Source organism: Belonocnema kinseyi, chromosome 5, assembly GCF_010883055.1.
Source record: "Belonocnema kinseyi isolate 2016_QV_RU_SX_M_011 chromosome 5, B_treatae_v1, whole genome shotgun sequence".
NCBI lineage: Eukaryota > Metazoa > Arthropoda > Insecta > Hymenoptera > Cynipidae > Belonocnema > Belonocnema kinseyi.
In genome coordinates, this window is record NC_046661.1 from 33,751,226 (window position 1) to 33,768,202 (window position 16,977).

Genomic DNA, 16,977 nt, shown 5'->3' on the forward strand with positions numbered 1-16,977 from the left:
TACGCCAATTAGCACAAATGGTAAGTTCCGACAGTGCCTACAAGTGTGCCTACTGGCCGCTAGATGGCAATACCGGTTTCATATGTATACACCTGGTAGCACATGTAGTGGGAGGACCACTATTAGTGTGCGTGCCGTACGTGTGATGACGTTTGAAGGGGAGTGTAAACTTATCAGACTTGTACTGTACTAGCGACGAATATAAAAGCGCAATGGAAATGTCGGATATCGAAGCTGATGACGTCGCTGAGGATATACAGAGGAACGATGAAACATCAGAAGAATCAGAAGACGAGACTGATAAAAATCCCAATGGGTTCACTCAAGAAGAAACTCCTCGAAATGGAGGTTTCAGATTTGCTTCTAAGTTTTTTTTTGCTGCATTTTGGGTTTGAAGTTTATTGGAATTTGAGATTTATGAGTTTTGAGGTTCTGGGTTTTAGAGTTATAGGTTACCGACCTCAAAGTTATTGAGCTGCTTTTTGAGGTTAGAAAAAAACGCTGATGTGATGGAGCAAAACAGGCTTCGGATTTGATTTCAGCGACCCGAAAAACATATTCCACTAGGTCCGGTTTAGGGAACCCTCCACTCATTTTTTGTGGTCCTGTGTTTTCATTCTAAAACACTCAATGAGATAAATTTTTTAGCAGTAATTCATGTGGTGAGGGTGCAGGAGTTCAAAGTAAACGGAATAAGCAAAATTCAGTGCAGCATTATCAGACAAACGTCTGATAGTTCTCCCCATACGACTTAAAATTACAGCGGTTTATGAAATAAAAAATATATATTGTAACATAAAGAGAAGTATTAGGAAAATCTATAATTATAAATTGCCTAATATTTTTCTTTACGTGAAAAATATTAATAAGCTATAAATGAGATACGACACAATCACTGTGAATAATTCAAGTAAATAATTACATGTAGGATTGCTTTAAATTTTCCTTTTGATAAATATTGCCATTTTGTAAATTTGCTACATTATAGATACTACACACATATTCTAAGATTTCTCTAAACATTTACCCTAACATTATGAACTTAACAATAAAAATATACCACAGGAATCTTAGAACTTGAAAATACCAGTTGTATTTTTATCATGAATTGTATAAGTTTCACATTAGAATATCCGTATGTTTGAGATAGAGAAAATTCAGAACATGTTTTGTATATTAGGGTGGTATAAAAACATTATTTTCTTAGACGGCAACCAATTCTATTTGTTTAAACTTTTGTTCGAAAATTCGTTTGTTTAATATATAAAAATATTATTGTATTATTGTTAAATGACATAAATTTATTTTCAAATATTCTCCAAACGTTTAAGAAATAAATTATTATTTATTTCCAACCTTTAATTTATTTAAACTCTTATTTTCAGTATAAATTTATTTATTTTCAATTGCATGTAAACAAGTAGAATGTATCCGTCAGGAATTGCCGCTTCTAGGCAATAGATGGCGCCAGGCTGTTTCCGTAGCCGTACCCAATATACAGAGTACCATTGATTTTGACCTTGCTGTCAATTTTCAAGGTAACTTCATAACGGATTTGAATAGAGGAAAATTTTATGTCAAAAATGTACTATAGAAATCTGATTTTTAGGACCTTGGAGAGCTTGGAAATCAAGGTCAATTGCCTAAAAAACCGATTAGATATCCTTTTTCTAAATTATCGTGGATTTCTAGGTAAAGTAAACGTTTAAGATGCGTAAAAAAGTCGACAAAATGTAAAAGTATGAACCACCCTGACCCTCCTCGACTTTTAGGTCAATTTTCAAAACCATTTAAAGGTGAAGACGATTTTTAAAAATGTAAATTACTATTTTCCTATTTCAAGTTCAATTACTTAAAAAGCGCTTAGAAGCATTTTTTAATTTTCTGGTTTTTTAGCAATCTCAACGTTGAAGGTGCTTGATTGTCGTGAGTCCCCTTGCCTCTCACTATTATTGTTGTTGTTTCAATTACCCACGAAGTAACTGTACGAAGTTGTCTTCGAATTCGATCCATCACTTCTTCTCTGGTCGTGAGAGACAGGGCACTCACGATAATGAAGCACCCCAAAGAAAACAGAACTTACTACGTCCACGTTGTTGTCTCCAGGTAACGCTAAAATTAAGGTCAAGGTGCTTCCATTTTTTGCAACTTTTTCATTGAAAAAATGACATGGACCTTCATAAACCTTGGAAATACACTTGAAGGTCAAGTTAGTTAAGGTGTTCGACATTTTTTCAACTTATCTTGTACTTCTTAAAGGCACCTTCCACGTACAATTTGCCGTTCTTTACGAGTCCGCAGTCTAAAATAGGGATTATACATTTTATCGAATTTTGTAAAGCATTATAAACGTTCGCTTTACCCAGAAAACCAAGATAATTTAGAAAAAGGGCATCTGATCGGTTTTTAGACATTTTACCTTGATTTTTGACCTCCCAAGGTCCCAAATTCAAGGTTTCCATAGTAAATTTTTGACATAAGACTTTCCTCTCTATTAAAATCCGCAGTCAAAACTAGTGGTTTCTATTATAAGAAATCGGCTTGACCTTGAAAATGGACCTCAAGGTCAAAATCAATGGCACAGTTAAATGACCCCCTATGTCCTGGTAAACTTTTGTTTGAACAGTTTTTGCAGATGGGGTAGTTCAGACGATATTTTTTTTATTATTATTACACCATTACAGCCATTTCCCTTTCGGGGTAGACGTGACTCACTCGGTAGGGGAAAGGAGTAGAGTGTGGAAAGGATAGAGATTTTTCAGATTGATCCAGAATTCTCGTTCTATTTAAGTAAATAACACGTTCATTCCGCAACACTGCTCCGACCCAGGTTACTGATCAATCTCTCTAGCAATCACCCCAAGCGAAGAACCTCACGAAGTCGTTATGTAAGGTTCCCCACTTGGGTCCATTAGTGGCCAAGGTCTATTGTTTCAGGCGTCATTCACTCTACTGACACTTTTTATTAACTATTTGCCGCCATACTTTCCTGTCCTGGCATACTTCTCCAGCTTCTTTTATGTCCATGCATTTTTTTATGCAGACTCTCGTATTTCTGTGACAATAATCATTTTTTTAACGAAAAAGATTACACTTCTATCAAAGAATAAGGTAACTGTTGCACAAAAATTGAAATAATTCGAGGAAATTTTTAAATAAAATGATTAATTTTTAAAAAATTATAATTATTACATGCATTCTTAACTTAAAAGATCAATTTTAAACCAAACATAAAATAGTTAAATTTTCAGTTAGTAAAATAAATTGTTAACAAAAAAACATAATAAAGAAATTTTTAGCAATATAGTTTAATATTCTAGCAAATAAATTAATTTGTAACCAAAAAGATCAATTTTCAACAACTGAGAGTACGCTTCTAACAAAAGACGAATTTTCGCCTAAAGCAGAGATTTTCAATTAAAAATAGAATTGTTAAATTTTCAGTAAATTTAACATTTCCGACAAAAAATTGCAACAGTAACATTTTCAGTTAAAGAAATGAATTGTAAATTAGAAAAAACTTATTTTCAACCAAAAAGATGATTTTTTCACAAGATACAGGCATTTTCAATAAAGTATTTGAATTTACATCAAATACAGGAATTTTTAACCAAATATATAAATTTTTATCTTAAGAAGATAAATTCTGAAACACATATTTATGACTTAAATTTCCCCTTAAAACAATTAATTGTCATCTAGAAATCTTAATTTTCAACAAAGTAATTAAATTTTGAAAAAAATGTTTATCAGCTAAAATGATCAGTCATCTACCAAATAAATTAATTTTAAACAAAATAGTTTCACTTTCAACTATGTAATAGAATTATTAACCAAAGAAGATAATTTTTTAACGAGAAACGTGATATTTTATTCAAAAAGGATTTTAACTTTATACAAAAAATAGTTGAATTCAGTGAAATAAAAAGGATTTTCAACCAAATAATTTCAATCCTTCACAAACACAGATTAATTTGCAACTAAATAGTTGCAATTTCTAATCATAATAATGCAAATAATTTCACTTTATCGAAAATGCCCGAACTCTATCATGTTTTCCCTGACATTCCCTAATTTTCCGGAACCATCAGACCTGTAGCAACTCTAATACTTGTACTTTTGGATTTTCAATTGCAGACAATCGTTCCCGGAGTTATCATGCTCATCGCAAGCAATAATAAAAAACGTTTTTTGCGGGAGCGGCCATATTTTACCAGTCTACTTCAATAGAATGTTGTTAACATTACCAAAAAGAAACTTGACATAGTAGATTTAACCCCTAAATGAGAATGTAAAAAGATGAAAAGTTTTTAACCTCTACGTGGGAAGTAAATTCTATCACAATTTTCTAGTGCTTAGGGAATAAAATAGAAATTAATCCGAGTTATACACATTTCAAAATTATGTTATATTTATTGTTAATTGTCTTATTCACTGCGTTTGAAAATAAAAAATTCATTTTTGTAATTATCGTTTTTGATAGGTTCTTAAGGATATGTTTATAATTACTCTTATTCAAATTATCAAGCAGAATATATTTTTCATAAAAAAAAGATGGCTTAATGTGCACTGCATTAATTTTATTTTATAATTTTATTTTTATTTTTGAAATTTTCCTCATTGAGAACCTGCATTACAGTGACGTCACGGCCACCCGAAAGGCCAAGTCTATTGTCGGGAAAAGTGAGCAAAAAAATTTCGAAGGGTTCAATATCATCGAAAGAGGTAAACGTTCTCGCCCCCGCTCCCATTGCTGCCATTAGGACTCATAATCACCGCTGCTTGCGATATCATAGCTTAGATTTTGAAATTTACTTGTTTAAAGCTTTAAAAGAGGCCCTAAATATTATTATTCTGACTTTCAAATTGGAAAATGTATTGTGTGAAAATGGAGGATCACTTGCAAGAAGTTTCATCTCAAAAGCATCCCCTTAAACATATCAAATTGTACACTGAAGTTGAGCTCATTTTATACTGATAGTTTGTCATGCAAATGACTTAGCCGTTTTTTTTTGTTAACAAGAACCTGCATTTGCTCCAGTACAAATCGCCTGATTTATTTCCAACGTTTTTTCAGGATATTTGAGATTTTATTTTATTTGTCCAGAAATAAAAGAATTGTGCAGTTAATCCAATTTCATAGCGCAGCCGTTGATATTAAATCCACAATAGATAGAACCTTTTTTGTGCACTATAAAATTATGAACATTTTTTCACATCACCATATTCGACCTAAAATCAACAGTTCTCGAGTAATTTTAAAAAACATGTTATTGTTTAACACTTTCCAGAATTTCGGTACTTTGCCGCAACGTAAGTTTGGGGACTTTTTACAATATATTTATAAAGCCATTGCCAACATATCTGTGAAAAAGAATTCTACTTTTACGAATTTTTTTTTTACTGATATTTGTTCCCCGTTGACTGGACTTTAAGGGGACCTGCTCTACCAATAACCTTCTTACCTTCATTTATTCGTCTATCTAATTCCTCATCTATCTTCCCGTCCGTAGTAAATAAGCTACCAAGGTATACGGACTTATCAAATGGTTTAATTCTCTCATCATTTAATAAAATATTGCAGTGTTTTCTCACTCTTTCCTTCGAACACCATAGTTTTTGTTTTATATGCGTTAATTTTGAGGCCCATGCTCTTCATGCTTGCATCTAGTTTATTCAACATTCTTCATAAGTCTTCGATAGACTCTGCCATAAAAACCTTATTATCTGCAAACGCTAACCCACGTACCCTTACTGTTTCGAGATCCACACCCTCTTCGTCGAAGAGAGCCATTCTTAAACACTTGTCCATAAATAATATAAATAACCATGAAGACATAACGCATCCTTGTCTAACTCCTTGAATAATATCGAAACAGTCACTCAGTTTCTCATTCACTCTTACACTTGCTTTGCTACCTGTATATATTGTTTTTATAGCTTGTAGGATCCATCCATTGACTCCATGCTCTTTCAAGACTTTACTGCTACCTTGTCAAAAGGTTTTTCAAGGTCAACAAATGCACAGAAAACTTTTTTCCTACTCTTAAACTTTTTTCTGTTATTTGCCTTAAGCTAAATATTTGATCCGTACATGACCTTCCTGCCATAAACCCACTTTGGACTTCCCAAATCTCTGCTTCTGTTATTTTTATTACCCTACGAATAAGTATTTTTGAATATACTTTACTTACGGTGCACGCGCCACTGTGATTGAGCATTTCAGCGTTCATACCGTCTACCCCGGCAGCCTGACCGTTTTTCAAGTTCTTAATTATATCCCTAACCTCAGTGACACAGACTTTTTCAATTGAGCTTTCCATCGCATCGTGTTCAAAATCGCAGTTGTGGTGTCCTATAGCTTCATCTCCGAATTGTCTCCTAAAATAGTCTCTGAAAGCCTCTAATATTCCGTCTGCATTATATACCATTTCCCCCCTACTATTTCTCATATTGACAATTTCTGTACTTTTGTTTCCTTTCAATTTTTTTATAAAGTAGTTTCCTGCTTCCTTCAAAGTCGTTTTGTATTTTTATCTGTTCTTCTGCTCTAATTGTATCTTTACTTTCTTTAACTAATCGTTTAAGTATCCTGTTTTCGCATCTATAATCATTTCTACGTCTATTTCTTTCCTCATTGCTAAGACCTGCGATATTCAAAGTTCTCTTGTACGCTTCTCTTTTTGCTTTTTGGGCAGCCTGAATTTCATCATTCCACCACGCATCACCAGACATTCTTCCTACAACAGTGGTACCACACACTTCAATCGTACATCTAACAAGGATATCCCGTAACATTGTCCAGACGCCCTCTATATCTTTGTTTTTTATACGGTCCTCCCATGTTGCCTTATCTATGCTTTCGATTATCTTATTTTGAAAATCTATTCTCACATCCGGTTTCTGTAGGTTCTCAATTTTGATTCGCGTTTGTTTTGTTTTCTTGGTTCTCTTTTTTCTCCATCCCCGACCTAAGTTAATTTTTGAGATCAGAAGGTAATGATCAGTATTGCATTCAGGATCCCTCATGACTCTTGTATCTTTGACTAACTCTCTTAATCTTTCATCCGCAACAACAAAGTCAATTACACTGCGGCTATTTCCTTCAGACCAGGTGTACATGTGGATTATTTTATGCCTAAACCAAGTATTTATAATAAACAGACCCCTTTCTAAGCATAGAGCAACTAATTTATCTCCGTTATAGTTTGTTCTTGGATCCCCAAAATTACCTAATACTCTTTCTGTATCCTGATTTTGGATGCCCACCCAACCGTTCATGTCTCCTAGTAGAATTATTCTTTCCCCATGTTCGCAAATGTTTATTGTGTCATTTAAAGTGTCCCAGAAGGCGTCTTTTACTTCTCTAGGGTCACTATCAACCGGCGCGTAGCATGCTATGATAAATAGTCTTCTGATTCCTACTTTCATTCTAGCCCAAAGCAGTCTGCGAGACACGAAGCCATGATCAAAGAGATGCTGCTTTGCTCTTTCATTCAAAATCAGACCTACTCCTTGTTTACCATGTGATTCACAGTCTACTCTTGACCATATTTCAAATCCGCCTTTCAACACGTCGTTTTTTATGTTTTTGGTTTCGCATCCCTTTTTCTTTGTTTCAGACACACATAAAATGTCTAGTTTCTTCACGTCCACAGTTTTACGCAATTCTTTTACCTTGAGATCGTTTACTCCCCTAACATTTTAAGCACCCAGTCTCCATTCGTCGCCTGAAACATGACCTTTAGATTTTCCGTGTGCATACCTTTTGTCATTAGAAGTTCCAGTCCTTTCCGAGGCTATTTTGTAGTTTGTATTATTCATTGTTTAGATTATACGCCCAACTAACACCTTTATGCAATAAGTTTATTTTCTGAGTCGAAATGATGTCAAAGTTAAGTATCAAATCGTCATATGGTGGAGATTGTAGTTTTAACGTCAGTCCCACCAAAAACTTCAGTTAATTAGGGAGGGTTGGGAGAGGGGGGAGGTAGAACTAGAACCGAGAGCCGTCTTGGGTTTGTGTTTTTGTTTTCATGCTGAGAAGGTCACCAGCCTTCAGCAGCGTTGTGATATATGGAAGTTAGTATCCGGCCGTCTTCTCAGAACGTAACCAAAGACTTATACACACACACATACACACACACAAAGAAATTTCAATTCCAAATGTGCAAAATTGAAGAAATATAAAATATAAATCCAGAAAAAAAATATAAAACCAAAAAAGACAAATTTTCAAGAAATATTTAAATCTGAAACAAAGCCAAAAACAGGTATTTTTGATAAAACAGTTGAATTTTCAACAATATAGATAAATTTTCAATTGAAAAGAAAACGGCAACCAACTAAAACAGACTAATTTTCACCCAAACATTTGCAAATACAATTTATGATCAAAAAAAGAACCATTAACAACAAATTTCATTGTAGGCGTTTGGACTAAAAAGAATGAATATACACATGTAAACATATATCCACATATGCATACATACATACATATATATATATATATATATATATAATATGGACTTCACGGGTATAGCGGGAGTTGGGGCCGCCACTTTATTACTATGTGACATTTTTAATGGGTTGTGATTTTCTATTTCTCTGATGTTAATTTGTGGACATGAGACATAAAGAAAAATTCATGTGGATGATTTCTCTGAAAATCAACATTTCACTTTTTTTCTTCGAAAAATAAGGTAAGGAAATCAATATTCGTCGGTAACATAGCATATTTTTAACATGGCTCACTAATAATGATACAAAAGATGTAACAACTCCAATAGTGAGCCGACTAACTCAGCAATAAGCACTGTAGAATCTTTAAAAATCGGATTTAATAAGTTGATAACCAATAAAACAGATTTTTACGAGGGTTGCTCCAAAAATTTCTGAAACACTATACAATTTAAAAACATATTTTTCTTTATACCTGGCATATATTCACGATAAATATATATTTGGCGATAAAATAAACTTTACATATGAACGAAATCCAGACAGCATGTAATTCCATGTAACTTCAATATTATTTGTTGCATTTACAAATCTCATGCAAAAATGGAAGCGCGTGGCTCACTATTGGCTACTCATAGTGCAACCTTACGCGAGATCCGAAAAAAGTTGGCACAAAAAAAGTTTATCCTCTTCAAAAGATCCACAGAGTTCTCTTACCGCTTTTCAATACTTTGCACCGTTTTAAAAATTTATGCATAAACATAATAACACACATACACATATATATGCCGTTTCACGTCAAACGGATCATGGCTGTGGGCAAAATTGTAATCAACATACAGAAGCCATTTTGGGCTTAAAATGTTCGTTAAAGAAAGTACTTTCAAAATCAACGTGGCCTTTTGTAAAAACCAATGTGGCGGCTCAAAGTTATCAAAATTATGGGCCAGTTGTTAATTACTGAGAAAAAATCACATACCACAAGTAAAAACAATAAATATTTTTAGATTAAAAGAAAGCTGATAACTTGTTCTTTGAAACTCAGTTCGATTTTTTTTCGAATTCAAAATGACGGCCCCAATATGGAGTCTCAAAGTTGTTAAAATGCTGAAAAACGCATAAAAAAATAGTTATTAAACGGCTAAAAGACGTTACTGCTTTCGTTGTCAATATTAATACAAAGATTTTTATTTTTTCTTGCAAACCCAGTTCATTTTTTTAAAATTCAAAATGGTGGTCAAAATATGGCGTGTTAAAGTCGAAAAAATGCTGCAAAACGCATAAAAAGAAGTTATTAAACGGCTGAAAAGTCGTCATTGCTTCTGTTTTTGATATAAAAACAAAGATGATTGTTTGTTCTTTCAAACCCTGTTCAATTTTTTTTCAAATTCAAGATGGCGGCTCCAATATGGCGTCTCAATGTTGCAACAATGCTGAAAACCAGCCCCCTGCCGGAGGGGAAATGTCGGTCAACTAATCCAACAAATGGCGCCATAAAAAATAGGTCTGACTTTTTCATTGAATTGCATTAAGAAAAAGGTTAAAATCATTAAAAACTTGCCGCTGTTTGCGAATAAACAAAAAAAATATATGAAAAAATAAGAGTAATTATTACTAATTATTTTAAAAAAGTATAAGTCGTGAAAATATGTAGTTTAATATGAATAAAATTTAATTTTAAGATACATTTTGAAAGCAATTCGAACTTCACATTTCTATGATTTATTTTGCTGATAATATTGCTTTTAGTTTTTGTTCTAGTTACAAAAATGATTGATTTTTTAAATTACTAATGTAGCTAATGACATAATTAATAATATTTAAGACCACATTGACAAAAATATTTAAAACATACATGATCATTAGAATCAATAAGAAATATATCACTTATATCCAATAAAAATACAATAATAATTAAAATATGTAAGACTACAACTTAAGTTGCAAAGTAAAGAATCTTTGTACCTTTAAAATCTTAACAATTTGAAGTTTTGAAGGAAATATTTTTAAAAAGTAATGGTAATTGTAATTAAAATGTTTGAGGGAACAATTTGGTAAAAAGTCAATGACAAGACTGATAAATGAGAAAATGGAGCTAACATTATTTAATATAATGTATATATTTATTGAAATTGAACCGAACTTCATACATACTATGTATACAGTTCAATCATTTATTTGTTGCTTTATTTTGAAAGCTTTTTTCTCGCTGCATTTAACCCCTAATAATTTTATTACAAAAATTTAATTTAAATAAGACTTTGAATTAAATAGTTAATTATATTACAGTACAAGTCCGATAACTTTCCAACTTTAATTATTTAATTATATTATTGCAAACCTCATTTCTAAAATAAACAGACGATAAGCTATTAAACTCTAAAAGCAAACGAACTGTACTCATGACGCACATTAGGAGGAAATGCAGTTTTTTCATTCAAAAATGTCCAGAGCCTTTAATTTTCTTGAATTTTTTGGTTTAAATTAAAGATTATTAAATTCTATAGATCTCGACTATCCGAACCTTTATCTCCTCTATTTTTTATTAATGATTTTTCCACTCAAAAGTATGGAAAAACTAAAATTTTGTAGATAACCTTTTTTTACGCTTTAATAACTAAGCAGGAAAACTTTATATTGTCTTAAATGAATGTTTAGGGACTCATAGGATACTGTTATCAACAATTTTTGTGGCAAAATATTAGAATTTGAGATTTTTAAAATGATAATTTCCTTCAATGGCCGGCAAAACTTCAGGTATTCCTTAAAATAATAAATATTTAATAATATTTGATTATATATAACAATGCAAACTTTTTAAAACAAATTAGATAAACAAATTTAAAATTTTGGCCCTTTCGCATAGAACATTTTTTTTGCACTGGAAATGTTTTAAGCTATTGGACGAATGACTGCTAGTCACAAAAATGTTAGAAAAAGTTAACAATAACCACTGTTATTAACAATTATTGTGACGAAATATTTAAACTTAAGGTTTTATCAAATTTAAATTTTCTTTGGTGGCCAAGTCGGTGGGCTATTGTCAAAAAGATTTTGTATTGAGTGAATCTTAGCATGCAGTGTTATGATTCATTTTCAATCTATCTTTTTGTAAATTGTTTATAAACATGTAAGTTGTTATATGTTAGTAAATATTATAAAAGATTCATTTTTTAGGAATATCCGTAGCCATTGTAGCGAATTTTGAATTTGTTTCTACTTTGTTCACAAAAATTTAAATTGTTATATTTTATCAAATATTATTAAATCTTTATCAGTTTAAGGAATACCTGAAGTAGTTCTGGCGATTTAAGGAAATTATAATATGAAAAATCTCAAATTCTAATATTTTCCACAAGAATTGTTTATAACAATAGTTATTATAAACTTTTGAATTATTTTTGTTATTAAATGTCATTCCTACATTAATGTGATGTACTTTTAGCAGAAAAAATACCGATCATAAGACTATTTGTCAATTTGTTTATAACAAATAAATGGAAAAATAAACAAATTATTTGCATTTTATGAGTCCCTAAATATTCATTTAAGACAATATAAAGTTTTTCTGATCAGTTATTAAAGCGTAAAAAATTGTCATGTACAAAATTTCAGTTTTTCCATACATTGAGTGAAAAAATTATTAATAAACAAATAGAGACAAAATTTCGGAGCGTCAAGCTGAACGAAAAAAGTGAATTTCTTCCAGTGTGTCATGAGTACGGTACGTTTGTTTATATTGTTTAATAGTTTATAGTCTATTCATTTTAGAAATGAGGTTTGCAATACAGAAGAAGTCCGATAAGTTTACACTCCCCTTAAAACGTCATCACACGTACGGCACGCACACTAATTCTGGTTCTCCCACTATGTGTGCTATTTTGCTAATGATTTGCGCCCATGATTTATGCATGCGCGAACCTAATATCGTGCTACTAGAGGGGGCATCTGATAAGTCCGCGATTCCTGGAATTTTCCGCCCCTACAGTCCCGAAGTTGGAAAGTTATCGGACTTGTACTGTAATATAATTAACTATTTATTTCAAAATCTTCTTTCAATTAAATTTTTGCAATAAAATTATTACGGGTTGAATGCAGCGAGAAAAAAGCTTTCAAGATTAAGCAACAAATAAATGATTGAACTGTATAAATAGTATATATGAAGTTCGGTTCAATTTCAATAAATATATAATGTTAAATCCATTTTCTCATGTATCAGTCTTGTCATTGACTTTACCAAATTATTCCCTCAAACATTTTAATTACAATTACCATTACTTTTTAAAAATATTTCCTTCAAAACTTGAAATTTTTAAGATTTTAAATGTAGAACGATTCTTCACTTTGCAACTTAAGTTGTAGTCTTATATATTTTAATTATTATTGTATTTATATTGGATATAAGTGATATATTTTTTATTAATTCTTCTGATCATGTATGTTTTAAATATTTTTGTCATTGAGGTCTTAAATATCATTAATTATTTCATTAGCTACATGAATAATTTTAATAATAAATAATTTTTTCAACTAGAACGAATACCAAAATCGATAATATCAGCAAAATAATTCATTGACATGTGAAGTGCGAATTGCTTTCAAAATGTATCTCAAAATTAAATTTTATTCATATTAAACTACATATTTTCATGACTTTTTCTTTTTTTAAATAATTAGTAATAGTTACTCTTATTTTTTCATACATCAGATAATGCAAGACAGCATTATAAAAAATCAAATGGTAAACTTGATGCATCATAAAAGTTGCTTCTGTGTTGATGCTGAATGGCATACTTATGTTGTAGCGCATGGTAAAACTCGATGTGATTCTGTAGCTGGCAAATTTAAAACTGGCAATTTTCACAAGTGAATCTCTGTTTATATGGGCAAAAAATCACTTTAAAAGTAAACAATTATTTTCTTATGATAAAAAAATGTATGATAAGGCTAAAAGATTTTTAAATAAAAGATTTTCTAATCCACCTTCAGTCACTGGAATTCATGATGCCCAGGGGTTTTTTGTTAATTCAAGTGAGCTGGTAATTAAAAGATTTTCTTTCGTTACAAAACCTTTAAACATAATAAGCTACGAACTTAACTAAGCATACAAAAAAAAATTAATTAAAAAAATATGTATGGTTTTGACCTTTTTTGTAACTACCAGATGCCATATTGGGGCCGCCATTTTGAATTTGAAACAATCTAACTGGGTTTGAACGAACAAATAACAATCTTTGTTTTAATATTTAGAACAAAAGCAATAACGACTTTTTAGCCGTTTAATAACTTCTTTTTATGTGTTTTTCAGCGTGAGACGCCATATAGGGGCCGCCAAATTTAATTTGAAAAAAAAATCGAACTGGGTTTGAAATAACAACTCGTTAGCTTTCTTTTAAGCTAAAAATATTTATTGCTTTGGCTTCTGGTATGTGATTTTTTCTCAGTTATTAACAACTGACTCATAATTTTGATAACTTTGAGCGCCCATATTGGTTTTTACAAAAGGCCGTGTTTATTTTGAAAGCACTTTCTTTAACGAACATTTTAAGTCCAAAATGGCTTCTGTAAGTTGATTACAATTTGGTCCACAGCCATGATCCGTTTCACGTGAAACCACACACACACACACTCTCTCTCTCTCTCTCAGTCCGTAGTTAGTCGAATTTTTAATATTAATATAAATTACATTGCACATATTTAAAGAGACAGAAAGCTAAATAATTTTTTGAAAAATGTGTGTGTATAATGACTTCCCGCATATGACGCTCCTTTCGGTTGGTCCTTTGAATGCGAAACCACTGGCGGGCAAGTAATTACACATTTTCTAACAAAAAGTACCGTTACAATATCTAAGATCAAGATTTTAAGCTGTTGCTTTTTTCATTAAGTTTTAAAAATGAGGTCACTTACCATTTCAACCAGTTTCAAAGTTACAACTTCAACAAATGTTTTAAAGCATGCTTTGAATTTTTTGTTTACATTCTCATCATTTATGATTGAGAAAGTATTCAAATTGTCGGACACTTGAAATTACAGTTTGTCAACGGATATCCACGTTTCGAGACCCCCTGAATCCGAAAATTAAGTTTTTACGATGGCATTTTGAAAATTTTTTAGACTACTTTTTTTCTGAATTTGAAAGTTCTATATACGGATATTCATAGTTTTAAAAAGAACAAACAATTTATCCTTATAACTTTTTCCGACAATAAGAAAATTCTCAGAGTTATAGCATTTTCAACAAATTTTCAATTAACCGAATATCCAAATTTTAAGCCAAAAAACGCACGATATGAAAAGTCAAGAGAAGAAAAAAATTTCTTTTTGAAAGCCCTATAAGATTATCACAACAAATTTTTGGATTTTCTTGAAAAATCAAAAATTCAAATTTCTATTGCACAAAAAATAATGAAAAATAAAAAATTCCATTTTGTGGCCAAGGTATTTAGGGCACGAAAAAGGATAAATTAACAAAAAATTTTATCCCAAAAAAGATCTACAATTTCGTTAAGAATCACTTCTTGATAGCACGCGTACTTTTTGCTTTATTCGTGCAAAATAACATTGAAAAGAAAAAAAGAAAAAAAAATGTGTGGAAAAACGATGAAAGTTACGAGAAAAAAGATTGAACAAAACCGGTTTACAAATGTCTGCCGAAAATCGAGCGCGCAGCCCGAATGCCACGATGAGAATTTGAACCTCAAAGCCTACAGAGTTTTGAGAAACTTAATCTTTGACTATACTTAATTAGGTAGATAATTCATAATATGAAGACGCATAATAATACTCCCATCTAAAAGAGATCTTTTTGATAAAGTGTAATTGAAGCATTCCAAATGCAAAGAACAAATATCCGAGCGCGAGGTGTAATTATGTCCGAGTGCGAAGCGCGAGGTAACCCATTATCGAGCGCAAAGCGTGAGATTCAACCGTCGCGCGCCCTAGGCGCTCTCAAACTTGCGAGCGAAGCGAGCCGCGGGCGATGAGAATGTGCCCGCTAAGCGGGCAGATTTTTTTGTTTAATTTTGAAAGACAGTATCTAACCATCCCGAATTTTCGGTGCGACTAGCCCAAGTTTCTGAAAAATATTTGACTACTCATCCCGAATTTCGGAACGACACTTAAATTTTGAAAATTTGTCAATACTTTTAAATATATTAAAGAATTATAACAAACGTTACAATACCAACATGAGGTTTAAATATTATTTATACACGGCTTGTGTGAAAAAATTCGACCAATGATGGGAAAAATGCCCAACTTCCATCAATGACCTCAAAACTACAAAATATGCCATATGGAACATTTCAAAATTAAACTATTAAAAATTTGAAGTGCCTACAGATACACGATTTTTAATCGCATTATTAGTAATTTCAAATAATTTCGAAACAAAATCGTTCAAAACCGTGAGAGTTCACGTGATTTCAAGTGTCACTTAAAATGTGATGAAATAGATGCTTCCCACTACTTAAAATTGAAAAAAAAACGGAGCCAAAAATTGTCATGTTCCCAGTCACTTGGAATTTCAACAAAATCCTAACAGTGAAAAATAAATCGAAAAACTTCAAAATAAAACAATGTAATTTTTTACCAAAGGTTATATGCTAGCTCCAATTCAACACTCAAACCTTTTTCTTTTTCAGTGCGTGTATTCGGCACGACGCAGTTAATGCATCGATTAATTTGTAAGATTTTTTTCAACTTCGGATTTTGAAAACCAAACAAAAACTCCAAGATCAAAAAGTCGATACTTTCTCAGGGGGATAAAAGAATGATAAGACAAGAAAGGATTTAATCAAACTTATGAGGGAAGATTGTGTGATAAGTGAATAAGGATAAAATTCAGGGGAAAATGCGGGGTCAATTCAAAAATAGTTACCTGACGTGTCGCCTTCCTTAAATTTGTGTTTGATTAGCTTGAGGCTGCAAACAGTCGTTAATTGACAAATTAACCCTTTGCTAGGACGATAATCAAGGGGACATAAAGAGTCGCGACGATTAAATAATTTTTTTTCACAGAAAACTCAGTAGCAATGCAAAGGTAAGATGGACGCGCATCTCGCGAATGTCGCCAATTTTCACTTACAAGTCGCCTCTTCCTTGTTTCTCCCATGTTTTCCATAAATCTGAATTCCACATTTTACCGGCCATTATGCAAAAAACACGACACACGATTGTTCTTTTTCGTCAAAACAATCATCCGTACCAAACATCACACGTTAACAAACTGCATTTTTTATTCAGAGATGAATGAAACGTTGTGTTCGAAAAGACATCCGAAAAAAGTTGGTCACATGACGAAAGCTGGCAAGATGTCTACACGCTGAGGGCCAAGTAAATATCAATTGAAAGTAGAGTTGGGTCGCGGTGATATTCTCCGTAATTTCAGCAGGAAAATCACCGTCATGACCGGTAACGTTTCTTTCGCTTCTTTCATTACCGCTCACATTGCGACGCCATCTGTATGTTAAGATGTGAATGAATGTGAATTTCAAAATACGTCGTAATTGTTGA

General features: G+C 32.0%; 1 protein-coding gene across 4 annotated transcripts in view; it reads right to left on the bottom strand.

The window, feature by feature from the left end:
* Positions 1 to 16,749, bottom strand: part of LOC117172379 (THO complex subunit 2) — a 64,457-nt gene extending 47,708 nt beyond the window's left edge. For 3 of the 4 annotated variants that reach the window (XM_033360240.1, XM_033360238.1, XM_033360237.1), the window contains exons 1-2: positions 16,550 to 16,749; positions 16,343 to 16,386 (exon numbers count right to left, since the gene is read on the bottom strand). In XM_033360240.1, coding sequence (XP_033216131.1) covers positions 16,343 to 16,386; positions 16,550 to 16,614 — 109 coding nt within the window. In that variant the 5' untranslated portion in view covers positions 16,615 to 16,749. The remainder of the gene's footprint in view (positions 1 to 16,342; positions 16,387 to 16,549) is intronic. The other variant, XM_033360239.1, reaches the window with a different exon arrangement.
* Positions 16,750 to 16,977: the final 228 nt, after the last annotated feature.